The sequence below is a fragment of the Cygnus olor genome, chromosome 19, assembly GCF_009769625.2.
Source record: "Cygnus olor isolate bCygOlo1 chromosome 19, bCygOlo1.pri.v2, whole genome shotgun sequence".
NCBI lineage: Eukaryota > Metazoa > Chordata > Aves > Anseriformes > Anatidae > Cygnus > Cygnus olor.
This window is the reverse complement of record NC_049187.1, coordinates 10,451,356-10,468,234: the sequence shown is the minus strand read 5'-3', so window position 1 is coordinate 10,468,234 and position 16,879 is coordinate 10,451,356. Positions and strand designations below refer to the sequence as shown.

Genomic DNA, 16,879 nt, shown 5'->3' with positions numbered 1-16,879 from the left:
CTCTTCCTTTGTCTCAGTTTCTTCAGATTGCGGGGCTCTGTAGGCCTTCCAAACTCCATCTGTAAAAATTCAAAAAAAGGAGTTCTTGGAGAAGCCAACTTTCATCCATTTTAGTAACTTGCGAAAAAATCTGTTTAGTACTAAATCCAGTACGGCTTTTGAATAGTTGGAGATTCTGGAACACACATACACATTGGCAACGCAGTTATTCAAAGTGCCTTATGAAATAAATGAAATAAATAAAAAAAACCTGTCTTCTCTACTCCCCCTCCTCTTAAGGATAAATTGAATACTTCCAGATAGAAATGCATCTTCTAGCTAACTGTGCTTTAGCCACAGAAAAATAAAATAAAATCACACAGTGGGCTATTGTATTTGTTGTTTGTTAGCAAATACTGGATAATCGGTCTCGGTCTTGGGCAAGGGAAAGGTGACATTCGGCAAACTAATTTGAGCATTACTTGTTTACCTCAAGCTTACTCTTCTGTTTGTCATTTTCTATGTAGATAGGTATAAAATCGTATGTTTTGTGCGTTAGAATAACAATCTAGTAGCAACAGCAATTTTTTCTCATGTTCCATCAGTTGTGTATTTTTTAAAAATATGTTGTATTATTTTTTCCACATCAAAAATAATTTTTAAAACTGCAGATAAAAATACTGTCATTATCCAGTATCCATTTTTCATTAAATGCTGAAATTTCAGCAAATAGTCCTTTAAAAGTGTTTTGTCAATTAACATGTTCTAGTTTCAGAAGAAGAGATTAATTCCCCAGCTTTCCATTCAGGTTAAGACAGGTGGGCTCTTCTTCTACGGTACAGCCCCAGGGGAGTAATTGCAGTTACACGGTTCTGCTCCAGCAGCCCTGATTGCATAATTTGTTGGTGCTGCGTAAATGTTAGTGGAAGCCTAAACTTGTGTAGGGGAAGCTGTGGTGTAAAGGGAAGGGTAAGTTTGCAGTGTAGGGAAATTTTCCAGCTTTGGTGTTGCTTTCGTGTGCCTTTGCTCTCCTTATCTTGGAGAAGGTCCTCTGGAAGAAATACAGTAGAAATTACAATGCTTTAAAACAAAATGCACCCGCTGTCGCACCTCCAGAGGGTTTTTTTTCAAACTAGTTAGTTAGCATCTTAGCTAGTTTTCAGTTTCCCATGTTATATGGGTCTCTGTAGGAGGAACAGTTATTTTAATGGAAAATGACAAATTTTTCTTATGATTAAAATATCAAGCATATCCATTGACTGTTAAATCTAATTTGCTGTGACTGAAATGTTCTCCTGTGAGATAAGATAATCTCCTGTTGTAGGTCAGAGGGCTCTGGCTGATTTATGAGGGAAAATCTTGGTAGAAAATATAAAGCTGTGTTTTGTGCTCTTATTTTTCAGCTTTTCTATCATCACCTAGTTAGTCATTCTTTATAAGATTTCCATTTAGCAATCCATAAAGTGACTTCAAAGAAGGCTAAAAGTTTATAAGCTGTTGGATAAGCAAGGCTGGAGCTATCACATGAATAATGGAACATGCTTACAGAACTAATTGAATTCATATTAGATGAAGATAAGTACTTAGTACTGATAAATAACAAGATAGGAAGATGAAACTCCATCAAATGAACACATCCCTTTCATAATCTTACTTTCCACCTGCATCCTGCATGCTGTTTTAGTATTCGCGTTATATTAAATTCACCTTTCTGTTACAAGCGGTGTCAAACTTAGCTGGCAGCCTTTTCCATTTTGTCTTAGTAAACGATTGTTTCGGCAACTGTTTCTGTAGTGAAGGTTGTTAGCATGATGGCGCTGATGGAAGAGGAATGCCCTTGACCTAGTAGACTACCTATTGGAATTCAGGCACATGTGGTTCCCATTACCACTGGGAACGGTTCCTTTTAGCTGTCAGATACCACGCTGCTGGCAGTATAATCTTCTGTGCCAGGCCTCCATTGTGCAAGTTACAGTAATGCCCAGCCTTATTGTGCTCTATTCAGGGCACAAAAAGCAGTATTTAGAAATGAAGTTAAAGATGATAAAAGTATATTTACTTATCTCTTTATTTTTAAGATCCCAGTCACTCGAGGACTTCATCTGGGACTTCGGAGTCTTAATTCTTGTATAATTTTCCGGAGTGAATGTGTGTGTGAAAATTGGCATTGCAATTGTCAGGATGAGTTCTTCCTTACCATGAAAGACAGTTGTGCATATCAGAAAACCGACATGAGCAGAATTTTGTTTTATTTTAACCTAGTAGGAGTAAATATGTTCACGTCAGGAAAAGAAGTTTCACTAAAATTCTTTCTATTTTTAATATGCTAGGACACAACAGCTGATCTCGTTTCATGTTGATAGTCTTCCCCTTACGCAGACAGATGAATAGAAGGCTGAGTTCAGCCCTCTGAACCCTGTGCATGTGTTGTGGGAGCACTTTTTGGCGTATTTTTGTGCCTTTTTCAGGTAGACAAGAGTATGCACTATTTGTGGTCCAGTCCCATTATATGCCAGGTAGCTGGCACAGAGTGTGAGCTAACAGACTCTGAGAAACGGTTTAGATTGGCCTGGGCTTCGTGCTGGCAGTGCCACGTGGAGTACTGGGGGAATTGTTGGCTGTCTGTTTGCAGAAGACACCCTGAGCACTGGCATCTTCCACTGTAGTGTTAATTGCTAATGAAATTTTTTGATTGGAGAGTAGTATTTAGCTTTTGCAAGCCATTTAGGATTGGTAAATCACTGAATTTTCTACCTAGAGCTGAAGAAGTGTAGTTTTTTTTTTTGCAGGGCTTAAATGATGGGGTTATATACTGGGTGTTCTTAAATCCAAATCTTAAAAAATTAAGTGTAATTTCGGTACTCACAAATATGGTAAGTATGGCTGTACATGGTTTCAAGGGTAAAACGCATGTAAAAACGAGAAATTACTTATTGAACTGTCTCTTATGCAACTGTTGGAAAAATTAAACTAACACTGTGCTTTAGTGGGAGATTCTGGAGCAGGGGGGATGCCTGCAGGACACGTTGGAAGAAACCCAAATCCTGCGGTACCGAGTAGGCTTACTAGTGACCGCGGAAGGTTTTGCTTCTGTTGTACGGTGGTGTTAGAGCAGCACTAGTGATGTTTGTCACTCAGTTAGCAGCAGCTGCTTGTGATAAGGATCTCGAGAATCACCTGTACAGGATCAGGGCCTGCACATCAAGGTCGGGGGTGGCGGAAGAGTGGAAGATGCACAGAGGGGGGCGCAGGCCACCTGCTGGGCCAGATCAAAGGGCTGCAAGGTCAAGGGGCACATCCAGCCTAACCACGCTTGTCTGCTGAATAGCTATTTCAGGTTGTAAATCTGAGGGTGATTTCATTAAGTCCTTCTGGCTGCTGTTGGGGCATGAAATAATAAAATTTTATATCCGCTGCCTTTCCTGCTTCTGGCAGCCAGATTGACACATTGTTGTCTGCGGAGTTGTGGCGTTCTTAAGAAAATAAATGGAAACTATTAACTAAGTAGAGACAACTCATTAAACAAATGGATTTTAGACTTGTGGATCATACTTTCATAATAGTTTCAAGTATAATGTACAAAATAGCTACTACAAATACTAGGTGTTGTTTTTTAAAGATTTTTAAGATTCCAAAATAATTACTGGAAGGTAAATTTTCTTTTCTCTGTTATTGCAACATCTTTAATATGTTGATCCATTTGTGTCTGGTCGCGAAACCTTATTATCATCTTGGTTTATGTTTTGGCACCAATTTAGCAATGAAGATACATAAACCTCTTTTTTTTTGTTTTTGTGTTTTTCTGTTTTGGTGTGTGTGTGGTTGTTTTGTTGTTGTTGCTGTTTTTGTTTTTCTTGTTTTTTTAAGCAAGTATCCAATACCATTGTTCATCTGTATGAAGTTTAGCTCAGTTGTTTTTACGGTAGGAAAAGAAAAAACTGCCAGCTGTAAATAGTGATAATAAAATAACATTTAGTATAAACTGGCATTGGTATTATTGATGAATATTTCTTCTATCATATGATGCACGCAAGACAGAGGAGCACCCCTTAATATTTCCATATAGTTTCTCAGTGGTTTTGCTACCTTTCACATAAAACATTTAAATTACTTCAAGTGTTTGGCTGCTTGTGAGCAGGACAGATCATACTAACTGCTGCTTATTTACTGACCTGGTGTTTAAGGCCCCCTGGAGTTTGTTTGAAAAGTTAAGAGATTTTCACAGTAAAGGTGCCATTTCTGAAATTTAAAGTGCTCTTTTCACCAGGAGATAAGTTCTCTCTGATTAAGTCAGTAATTCTTACTAAGCCATGTTTATAGAGGCCATAAACAATGGGTTCAGTGTGCTTGTTAAACCAGCTTTCCTTACCTCTCCGCTCTTTTAAACAGAGACATATAAAATAAAAGGCAGGTGTAGATGTTAGTCCGATTTGGTTGGGTTTAGATGATTAATTATGGCTACAAGGAATCCGGTAAGGTTGGTTAAGGCTTGCAGTAGTAGTCTGTGATGCACATTTTCACTGAATCATATCTTTTGACTCAGCAAATCCTGAGTATGCAGTAAGTTTGGATAAGCAAACAGTAATATTCATATTTCTTCTTGGTTTTGCTTCTCCATGTGTTTTTCTGCAAAATATGAACTTATTGAATATAGCCTATTCTGTTTAATGGGTATCAATTCATTTGTAAAATTTTGTTTTGATATTCAGGAAGTTGTGAAATATGGAATATAACTATATAAAGCTTAGTGGCGGTCCCTTCATATTTTGACAAAACTGCGACAACTTGCAAAGCCTACCTGTGAAATATTCCACATGGAGTTGCGATTTATAGAGTGCAGTGGGATTTAATAGGAAGAGTGCAGTTGGATGCTGGGAGTTTTTACTGAAATTCCAACAACAGAGTGAATGCTTTTATTTCCGGATTCAGATGGGCTGATAGGTACTACATTTATGTCATAATACCTTTATTAAAGATTATAGTGAAAAGAAAGATGACAAAAAAGATCAAGATGAACTGGTCAGTCTGCATTTCTCTGGGATAAGGCACAACTGGACCACTGAAAAATTGTTTGTTTTTTTTTTTTTTTGGTCAAATACAATGCCAGATGCAATAAATCAAGTTATTATCAGGTGTTTTATTAAATTTGAGGGTTTGTCTCCAGGGAAATCCCCTGTCTTAATACAACTATTAAGAAGTTTAAAGTAAGGTTATGGTCTTCGCTCTGTAAAGGCATAGCGCAGCAGAGTTTAACATTAGCCTTCCTTTCAGATGCAGTTATTTCTGGGCTATATGTGGAGGTGATTACATTGTTCAGCATTTATAGTCCTTGCATGGTGAACTGAATCGTTTTGTATTATGGTCCTTGGCAGATTTCAGCTTGTGAAAAGCCTACACTTTGCTACAGAAAATCCCAATGTTGTGCTGAAGGGAAGGTGCAGATTCACCATCAAAGTTACAAAAACACTCATTGACAAGTTTGAACACATTTGTTGCTTCTTTGGCAGTATTCAAGAGAAGGTTTTAATTCCTTCTGTCTTGTCCTACTAGCACTTGATTTTGACAAGCTTCTGGCTTTGGTTAAGTACATTGCAAGACCTTTTTGTTGGAGCTTTTTAGACTCCTCTGAGTATAAGTGCGATTTTTAATTTTCTGAAACAGGAAGGAGCAAATCAGTTTGTCTGGTGCTTCCGGACTCCTAGAAAGAGCAAGACTCCTGGATTGCTTTAGAGTTTATCAGATGCAGCCATGAGAGTGACCTTTGGTTCCTGAAATGGAGAGGAAAGTACCTGGTTTGTAATGCACCACTTGGGCTTTTTGTGTGGAAAGCATTAAAAGTAATATTTTCCCATTTAAGTCAAAGAAAATTCTCATGGAAGACCTAAACTTAAATGTCTGCAAAGTGTTTTTTAATAGTTGTTGGCTTTTTTTTGTTGATTTCCACCCCCTCCTTTAAGTACATAGCAGCTTTATTTATAGACAGAGGAAAACTGAAGGTAATTATTTAGATGCCTAAGGCTCAACGTTGCCATTGTTTTAGAGTTTTATTTCCTTTCTTTTAAAGGAAACAATTCCCCCCACCCCACAAAATCTTAATTAAAAAATGAGTATGTTTTTGTTAATTTACCTCCTCAATAACTCTCATTTAGTACGTAACTCTCATTTAGTACATTTAGGTATTTAGGTACTTGAATGTTTGGGAAATTTCCTTAATCACCATATTTTGCATTTACACATTTTCTGATTTTGAATTTACAAAGCTAGATTTGAAGAGGACTTAGCTATGTCCAATTAGTAAAAAAAAAAAAAAAAAAAAAAAAAAATCAATTGTGCTGTTAGGGGAAAAAGTGTTAAAATAAATACATAAATATTGTTCTCTTTCATAACAGTGATTCATTTACTGTCGTTTAAGCAGGGAAACAAAGTCTGGCAATGTTTAAATTTGCTTAGATTACTGATACCTTTAGTTATTTAGTCAAATGTTCTAATGATTGTTCTTTTGTGAGATATAGGTTACGCTTTTCTTCTGTATGTGCTGTTACCAAAGGTTTAAACACTTAAAGAAGATTAGAGATCTCAAGTAATGGTAGCAGTATCAAAAATGTAGATTCACTTAACATTACAAGATCAGGATATGGTGGAGCTTTTGTCTTAATTTGCTGTTGTTTTTTTTTAACCTCTGTAGTGTCAACGTGGCTTAAATAGTTGTAAATTTGTCTGCAGCGGAGATACAAGGGTCAACCTAGAATTTAAAAAACAGATCCCATTTTTGATTTAATACAGCTCATACCTGTTGGAAAAGCCACTGTTTATTGTTATTTAAATTAATTTCTAAATACAAAAAAAACTTGAAATCTTCACTTAGCTGAAAGCTTCTAAATTTGCAAACAGGATAACAGAGTAAAGATAAACATTAGTAGAAGTGCTTGAAATAACTTTTTGCTTGAATAATCTCAACCAGCAACTCTGTGGTTTCAAAAATTTTAGTATGTACAGCGTTAGAAATTCCTGTCCACAAATTGCAGGTTAATTTTTCAACATTGTAAGATAAATAAATAAAACAAGTGATGACAGACAGGAATGTTGGTGTTACTTAAAATGGTTGAGTTTTGTAATGCCATGATGTTGTGCTATCACTTGTGTCCTTTATGCACAGGATTTAACTCTCCATATTTGTATCTTCCTTTCTCCTCTCTTGAATGTGCTCATATTTAGAAAGTTAGAAGCATGGCCCTGGAAGATGTAGTGATTCTTAACGTAGACACCAACACACTGGAAACCCCTTTTGATGACCTTCAGAGCCTTCCTAATGATGTGGTATGTATGAAATGATTTTATTCAACCATTCCATTACTTGAAAGTATAAATACTTTTGACTTGTTCAGTTGTACATTTAGGTGTCTCATTGTGTTACTTTCATTATTTTAAGTAAATTGCTTTACCTCAGTTCTTTTCTGTTATGAAGTGTTAAATAATGTTTGAAAATTTGCATATGTATTTTTAAGCCTACTGATGAAAATTAGCTAATGCTTACCTAAGCTAGAAATGCTGCAGCAGCCCACTTTTGGATTAGCACAATCAAGTTTTTGTTCATCTGAAGAGTTAATCTTTTTTGGGGGGTGAGCAAGGGACAGACACAACAGATGTAAAACACACAGTGTATGGTACATCCAAACAGGAAAAAAGAAAGCAAAACTTATTTTTTCATTATTTTGAAGTATCATTTGAAATCATCTTTACCTCTTCAATTAGATGAAAAAGAAAAAAAAATGCATTTTAAAATAACTTTTGTTTCTGAATGAAGTTTTTTTTCTTTTTTCTAGATGAGCTTTAACGAACTTTGTACGTTTTATATCCTGAATTATGGTTTTAAATGGACTATTTCATACTCACTTCTAGCACTGCCCAGTGCAAATAATTATGAATTTATTTTTTCTCATTCAAACTTGTTATTGGTAATTGATTTTTTAATAACTTTGTAGAAATGTTTTTTTTTAATGCTTGATGTATCCCTTTAATGGGACATAAATATGTCCAGCTTGTTACTTCCCACAGTAATCATCTTCAATAAAGAGGCTGAAAGGGAAGAGCAGTAAAGTGAATAAGGGTGTAAGAGGATATTTTTAAGTCAGAGGGTGACTGTTTAGCAGAAAATGGCAGGGGAAAATCTGGATTTCTTTTACTAGTTCAAAATATTGTGCTGACAGTTAGATCTATACCTTTTATGTGTAGTTGAGAAATAAAATTGATATGCAGGGAGCTCAATATAAGCTGGTCCATTTGACGAAAAATTCAAGTAATGGTGAATACCCAGTGCCTCCTACTGTGACATCCCGTCATTTCTCTATGATCTGTGGTGTGATCCATTCTTCGAAAACAGTGAGCTGTAGATAAAAGGTCCATCTTGATTGTGAACATCTTGGCTTTAGTCAAGCATTTAGTCTATAAAAGTTACTTCCATGAATTTTTCTGGCTTTTTATAGTTTTTCATTTTGATTTCACTCCCAGCATCCAAATCTGCCAGCTGGTCATCACTCATGCCATTATCCACAACCCGGGAAATGACAGACTTGTAAATTTCATGGAATTATGTAAGAAATGTCTGGGTACAGTGAGTGCTGGGCCTCAAACATATATATGATTTGTCAACAATCAAGTATTATATTAGATTTTATGAGACTTCATTAAAGGAGCTGTTGTAGGCGCACTGTAGAACATCAGAAGAGACTTCACCAATAAACACAGAACTTCAAGCTTTGGAATGTAATAAATTTTAAGAGACTTCCTTCCTTTCATTATTTACTTTTACTTTACTTTTATAACAGTAAAGAGTTGTGTTTTATTAGTTCAAATTTCTTGATTCAGTTTTCCACAGGTCTATTTAAAAGCTACATTTTATCTTGGAGGATGTTGGAGCATAGCAGAGGAAGTGCTGCCAGCAAATTCAATTAACTGGCATGGCTCACAAATAGCGTACATGGTGTATTTTTTTTCACAACTGCTATATAAATACAGCTGGGATTAATATTTGTTGTAACAAAGCCTAAACTTGAATCGTGTTGCTTTGTGTAATTAACGTTTGGGATCAGTGTTTATGTCTTTTTTAGCTTTGTTTCATTATTTTAGTTACCTAGATAATGAAGTATTCTCCTCTAGGTCTTTTCCTTTCCTTCATACTGCTTAATATTTGGCTTTGACCACTAGAGAGCAGCTGCTCTTCTTTGCAAGAATTGAATTTCTGTCAGTTCTTTCATGCATCATGTGTTTGGAACTGTAAGTGGATCAAGTTGTTCATCTCAGCAGGGAGACTGTAAAGCCAATCCATTATACTTTTTTTTTTTTTTCTTTTTTCTTATTTTTCACTTCCCTGGGAGGATGGGGAGTTTCTGGGAGTCTCTCTCCCCATGGGTCTCAGTCTAAATTAGATGCATTTATGATCTGAGAAACTAAAAATGTCTTCAACAGTTTCATGCTCATAAATGGCTGTTTTGTCAAACTATTCTGCCAGTTCTGCTACTTAATGTGAACAGTAAGTAACTCATGCACTGATGAATATACACAAAATTTATTTTGCTAAATTAAATCTATCTATATTCAGCATTGAGGAAAAACATCTGTGTGATGCATTTGCCATTGGGTAATTAATCCATTAATCCAGTGGAAATATTTTAAAGTCCCTCTCCTCCCCCCAGCCTTTTAAATGAAGTAAAACAGTGCCTTTAAGTCCTATGATTATTCTGCAGTTTAAAATACTGGGTCATGTTCAAGTTTCATGATAATGATGTTGCTACCTATACTGTTGATTCTCAGCAATCTTGAATAAGTATTCATTACTCCTTCACTCCTAGTATCCAAATGAACATGGGCTACAGTAACGTGTCTTTCCAGTTAATGTTTGTGTCACAGGAGCTGGATAGTATTGAGAGAGTTCTAGGAGAATCAGATTAAGTCATTTCTTTGCCTTGATTTACCTCGGCAATACTAGCAGTCAGACTTCCTGAATTGTTTAGGTCAGGTACCTGAAAATCAAGGTGTTTACTACTGTTACTGATTAACTACTTGAAATGTGAAAAACTGTCCCTCCGTCACCTTCTGCTTCTGATAGCTTGCTGAAAATCTGGCAGCCTGAGAGCACCCTGGGAAGTTACTTTCCTTTAAAATAGTCAATATTAAAAAAAGAGATTTATTAAGGACTGTGATTACAATAAGTGCATCTGCTGCTGACAAGTCTCCTACACCACCGTCTGTGTTGCAAGGAATAGCAAAGAGGGGGTAGTAATTTTTTTATGCAACCCTTATGGATTTATCATGTATTTCCAAATAAGTGTCATCTTCTAGGCTTAGTTGTAGTCAGAGCTTCATATTACAAGGAATAAAGCATAAGCTCACTCTGTCAACTCGTGTTTTTTATTAAATGAAGGACTGATGCAATGCCTAATATACGGTAGGCTGCGGCAAACAGATCTTACATATCTGATAGCTGTTTTAGTATTGCACATTTGTGTTAGTCAGTGAATATTTTAGGCTGTCAGGAATTTAGTTCTGTCCATTCGTTAGCGAGTTACCACAAGCAGGAAGCCTATGTTACTGTTTTTCCACTTAGTGGGAAATTAACTGCTTTCAGGGGAGCAAGAAGTACTAAACTCTATAACAACTCTATAACAAAACCGTTTTCTTAAAGGTGAATCCATTTTTATTTCTTACACTGTTTGGAATAGAATGTTTCTTGCTTTATTCATGTTGACAACTGAAAAGCCTTGGACCTAATTAAAAGAATTTCCACTAGCACCTTTACTGAACCATTTCATTATGCTGCATTGCACAGATTGCATTTTGAAACATGGTGATAGTTTAAATCTGACCTCTAAACCTGAACTGCCAGAAGTATAAAAATCTTCTTTAAAAACACTCTAAGGGTAGACTGTATGTATATGTGTCTGTTTGGCTAGAAATAATCTTGATATTGAGTGGTCACAGTCTTATTTTTATAAAAGTACTACTCCTTCTTTAGACAGGAAAAAAAACATAATTCTAAAAAATCAGAATTCTGCTTGGGTAGTGTAATTTCTTATGTATTAACTGATCCCAGAGTGAAAATGAAATTTTTTTCCTCCAACTTACCAGTTTCTTAAGAATAACAATACGTTGTTGTTAATATGGATTTAAAAAAAATAATATCCCTATTGCAATAAACTTGATTGAAAGAGTAAATGTGTGTATATAGAAAACAGACATCATGTAGTGTTAGATTTAGTCTTAGAAAAGAACAAATGATCTGAAAGCCTAGGGAATTAGCAAAAAACCTATCACTGTTCTTCTTCTATGGAGTAGAAGGCTGTAACTAGCCTTCTGAACTTTTAATTTGTTGTGCAACTGAGAATGGGGTCTTCTTTTTCTATATAGATGGCAAGTTCTTCGCATGAATTGTTAAAGAAAATCACTGAAAAGGGTTTGGGATGGATTTGGAAGTTACAGATATAGACACTTCATTGCATTTTTAAGAACTACCTTTAAATGGTTTACTGAAGCTAATACAGGAAATAAAGGTATATTTCATCCCTACAACTATCAGACCCCTTCAAACGTGGAAGTTAACAAACTTCAAACATGTTGAAAATCTGATTAAGCTCTTACGTTTTGAGAATAACAGAGCTCCTTGAGAGATATTATCTCACTGAATAGCAGTGAACTTGATTTTGGGACATGGAAGACCTTCCAATAAATCTGTTTATCTATAAATAATAAATCTGTTTATCTGTAATAAATCTGTATTATGTCAACTTGTGCTTATAGGCTCATTAATGCACGGATCATTGGCATAAGCCACAGCATTCAGATTTATAAACAATACTGGACATGTTCTTGCTTATTTCTGTTATACTAAATAGTTGTAATGAAAATCCTTCTACAACAGAAGATGAAGAAAAAAGTGAAAGCAAATCTCTTTTGAACTGTTTTAGTAAACACAACCAGAAATACCCAGATTTATGTATTTAAAACCTATACAGCAAGATGAGGAGTCACTTTAGTGCCCTCCACAAATCTAAGACTACTGAAGGAGTAAGTGAGGGATGTACTTACAGGAGGGGTAAAACTGAAGCACTTGATTAGTTAGTTGTTCAGTAAAACCAATTTACTGAAGGGCAGGCTGGTAGCAAAACCCTGAGGCAGAAAAGCTCATTTCTTACAATTTTGGAGATATGAATTATCCTGGAATAAGCTTTTTGTTATGAGATGGAGGATGGGTGTGGAAAGGTCTTGGAAATTAATGTGAACATTTGAACTATGAGTGTATATTTTGAGATATTGTTCATATTCTCAGAAAGCATTTAGTTGCGTTCACTAGAGCAGAATTTCCTGACTTTGTAAATATAAATACTCTTATGATATCTCTTTTGTAGTGTGAAGTATATAGAGCTGGCCCGATGGAGTTTTTCAGAAAAACATTTGAGTTAGAAGGAAGATTTGCTGATTATTGATAGAATTATTTCTGTTAAATTCATAATATGGATATTTGTGGAGTCATGTTCTTCTGCAAATCAAGATGACTAGGGGTTTCGTGGTTTTCTGCTTTCCTTTTGAAATTTTTTACTCCTTCCTGCCTTTTGCATAAGGTATCCCATCACTCTTGAGCTTTGCACGTTATGCAGCCATGTCCTCTAAAAGAAACAGGTGAATTTATTTCAAGAACGAATGCGAAGCTTGCTCTTTCTGTATTGCTGTGTGTTCTGTACGATCTGTCTTGAAAATTTATCTTGTTCTGGCTCTGTCTCCAATACTAAAAAATTGCTGCTGACATAACTGTTTGTTAATGATTTAACAAACCCATAACTGCTGCAGCACAGACACAGCAAGCTTGATGTTAAGTCTTTGAAAGGTTTTTCATCTCTTTTCACAGCTTGTGTTTGGAAAAGAAAAATGCTGTCACTAACAATAATATATAGATACACAACCTTACTTCAGTAGTTACTGAGCTCTAAGTATTAGAAAAGAGATACCAAGCCACGAACCTTCTTGCATGTATGAGAAATTCTGAAGTGCAGAGAACAGTATTGGATAAGCCTTAAAACTTTAGCCCTTGGCATACATAGAAAGCAAAGAATATTCAGGTAACCTGGATCATAGTAATTTTAACTTTGTCTGCATAGAAATGAATTTGTGTAATATCCGCCAAGGTTTGATTGGTAAGTATCTTTGTGTAAAGGGTAATGGGGCAGCTGTGTTCGCCTGAAGTGCACCTCAGAGTCCTGAGGTAATTAAACAGCTCCACCGTGGGAGTGAATGGGCTATGAAGGTTAAGAGAAGAATCATCCAACACACAGGTGGTTCAGATCTTTGGAGAAACAGGAAGAAAAAACCTTCATGTTGACTGTTTTGAAGGACAGAATGTCATTGTTAATTTGAAACTTTTTAAAAATTGTAGGTTTTGTTTCCTGCGCTGCGCTGGGTGTCTGTGGTGAGGGGTTGGCTGCGGGGGCCTCTGTGAGGAGGGGCCGGTGCTGCCCTGTGCTGGACGCAGCCAGCTCCAGCCGGCTTCAAAGCAGCCCCGCAGCTGAGCCCGTTAGCAGGGCCGGCGGTGCTCTGGGAAAACGTATTTAAGAAAGGGCAAAACCCTTACTAGTGAGTAAAAGTGTGAGGAGGAAGGAGTGGAAGCGGGGCTATTACAGACTGACTGAACCCCAGTGCCACGTGAGGAAGTAGAGGAGTGGGGAATGAAGGAGCGGAGTTGAGCCTGAGGAAGAGGTTAAATTAATTTTCCCCATTTTTGCCAGTGATGGTGACTGGTAAGTTATCTTCCTGTTTCTGTGTCAACCCACAAGCTTTTCATCATGTTTTCTCTCCCCCATCCTGTTGAGGTGGGGAGTGAGAGAGCGGCTGGGTGGGTGGCTGGACGCAGGCCAAGGGAACCTGCCAAAGGCATAAATAAAACTCATTTTGTTATTTTGCATTAAGTCTCTAAAATACAAGGAAATATACCCCTAAAATACTCGCATACATTTGTGGTAAGCAATTTTTTCAGACCTATGGAGTTTGTTCTGTAAGTAGCTTAGCTTTGGTGGTGATGGATGGCCTGATTAGTTAGAAGAGTTTCTGTGCCAACTCTCTGAGGTGCATGTACAATACTTGTAGAATTCTATTTGCAAGAGAAGGGTTGTTTTTTCACTATTAAATTTCATTTTGATATCAGTAAAAAAAAAAAGATAGTAAATCCTTATTAGTCTGAAGTTTTAATTAATTCAGATAAAATTCTTTCCTGGATTCTAATCAAGAATGACAGAATTTCATGGACTACCTTTCAAATACTACCTACCGCCATATTAGTGGCCCATTTTAAGTAGGAGAGAAGGTTGAAATGAAGCTTTTATCTTCCTGTTGGTTTTTGAGTAGAATCCATCATATCTTAGCTGTGAGAGTAATGATTTTAGAACAGAAAAATTCAGCTCTGAATTCGGTGTCTCTTTTTGTTACAATTGCTGCTGTGGTGAGAGCTTTTTCTTTTAGCTGTGTCCCAAAGTGTTAAGCTGTGTGATATGAGAGTAATCTAAACCGGTTATGTGATTTCAGGTTTCTGCACTGAAGAGCAGATTGAAGAAAGTCTCTACAACTACTGGAGATGGTGTTGCAAGAGCATTTCTAAAAGCACAAGCATCTTTCTTCGGGAGCTACAGAAACGCACTGAAAATAGAACCTGTAAGTAAGAAATTAGTAAGCATCTATAGCAGGAGAGGGGGAAGCTAACAGGGATTCACGTTGTATAATCCACTTACTAAGGTTGATATTGTGGCTGTATGGATGACCATTACTGAAAACAGTGTTCAGGCCTCCAAAAAAGAAAGAGATGCAACAAATGATAGATCACACAAGGAGAAAAACTCTTATGGAGGGGGACAGATGTTACTTCTTTTAGAAAATAATTAAATTAGAAGAAATTTGATAAAAACATAAATTAATTATTACAAGAGGCTAATGTAGAGTTCACCTTTTTCTTTCACTGCAATACCTGGGTATTCATTGTAGTGTTTTTAAAGGTAATAAAAGATTTGTTTATTTGTACACAATATATGCTTAAATTTGAAACATGAAAGTCTGTGGAATCTTGGGGTTTAAGGACATAAAAAATTAGTAAAGAAATGGTGCTTTTACGGAAATATAAGGACTTAGCTGCAGTTGTAACCACTGATGATAAATCACTGTTGGGAAAATTCAGTCTCATGCTTCTAGTTCAAAGTTAATCCCTAGTTAGCAACGATTCAGTGCTATCTGAGTGGGGGAAAAATTTTTCAGTGCTTGATCCTAGTTTTATTGCTTCTAGTGAGGCATGTGCTCCAGGCTTACTTCATGGATTTCAGTACAAGTCAGTCCAACCAAATTCATGTATTTCCACATGCTTTGTAACATTCCAGTTTGGCTACAGTGTGTGTAGGAGGTTCCTAGTGAAGTGTGTGCATTAACTGATAGAGAAAGACAAGGTAAATGGTATGATGAACATTCAGGTCTAATTCATGAGATATGTCCCAGAAAATCGAGGTGGGGGAATTAAAAATACTAACTGTAGAGTGATGCACGGAGTATTTTCAGAATTTTCCAAGTACATTTTGTTTCCCTACCTATTTCTAAATCAAGGGAAACCAATGCAATACAAACCAATGTTCAAGTCAAATGCAGTGATAAATCCCAGTCTGGTGTTCAAAGGCTTAATTGAACTACTGTTGCTTAGACCAATGTCTGCTTCAGGAAATCTCTGTAGAGGGGAAAACATACTCTTACCTTAATATTGTCATCTCACCTGCAAACTTCTGGAGGCAGAAAAGAAACTTGAATGCCATTGGAAGTTGCTATGATGAGTTCTGAGTGTAAGTGGGGAGTCTAAATGAATGGAGGAAAAATGAAGGCTTATTGTTTGAGAAAAGGTGTATTTTACGTTCTGCTTTTCCGTGAAGATTACTTGTCTGCACACCAGATCTCTTCATTAATAAACCTAATTTTAATCATTATGTTAAAAGAAATGAAGGTGGACTGCTGACATAGTTTTTTGGTGTTTTTTGTTTGTTTGTTTGAGGATGTTTCCATAACTAAAGTCTCTTCATTGTTATAGTTTGTTTTACATGTTATCTTTAAAGACAAAGGGAAAAAATAGTTCAGTCTGAATTTTAAACAGTCCAGTTATCACCGCTAAATAAGCATTATTCCAAGAAGTAATATTCAGGTTTCAAAGTGACTTTTGAAGCCAGTGTGATTCCTTCTTACTGGAGGGATGTGCATATAGCATGTGTGGAAAAAATAAATTGCATTGGCTTGTGTGCATATAGTTGAGTATAAGTATTTTGCTTTTGAAATATTTAAGATGAAATAATGGCAGATATTTAAATTGTTGTCCACATATATAACAAAGATGTCAGGGAGACTTCCCATCCTTTACGCAGGCCTTCTTGTGCTCTGATGCTCCTCCCAGTAGTTGCCAGGCAACTCTGGGAATATTGGTGTATGCTTTGCCTGGATATGTGTGAGATTAACTAGCTAAGGGATTTATGAAGAAAAATAAAAATTTAAATTGCTTTTCTGGAAATACCATCTGGTATTTTGAAGGCTGAATGTTAAAGATGAACATTCAAAATAAGTTGACAATGGCACTTCTCTAGAAATTGCAGCTAACCTGAGGAAGCAGAGGTTGTTTAGTTCGCTTATGATTCCATCAAAGAAAACATGTAAATATGATTGCACATATGTATCATAAAATCTCATTTTAAGAATCAGGAAGTGGAAAATTTCAAAGCTTCCTTTCAAAAGTCATGTTATAAATTAAAAGTCAAATCTTCATATTGAAATTTATAATCAGAAATTAATATAAAGGTAATTTGCAAAACATGGCAAGTGTTTCATGTACTGAACACGTCAGGAT

General features: G+C 36.2%; 1 protein-coding gene across 8 annotated transcripts in view; it reads left to right on the top strand.

Annotated features, from left to right (window-relative positions):
• Positions 1 to 16,879, top strand: part of DENND1A (DENN domain containing 1A) — a 194,153-nt gene that overhangs the window by 106,365 nt on the left and 70,909 nt on the right. For all 8 annotated transcript variants that reach the window (XM_040531311.1, XM_040531309.1, XM_040531308.1 and 5 more), the window contains 2 exons: positions 7,195 to 7,296; positions 14,545 to 14,670. In XM_040531311.1, coding sequence (XP_040387245.1) covers positions 7,195 to 7,296; positions 14,545 to 14,670 — 228 coding nt within the window. The remainder of the gene's footprint in view (positions 1 to 7,194; positions 7,297 to 14,544; positions 14,671 to 16,879) is intronic.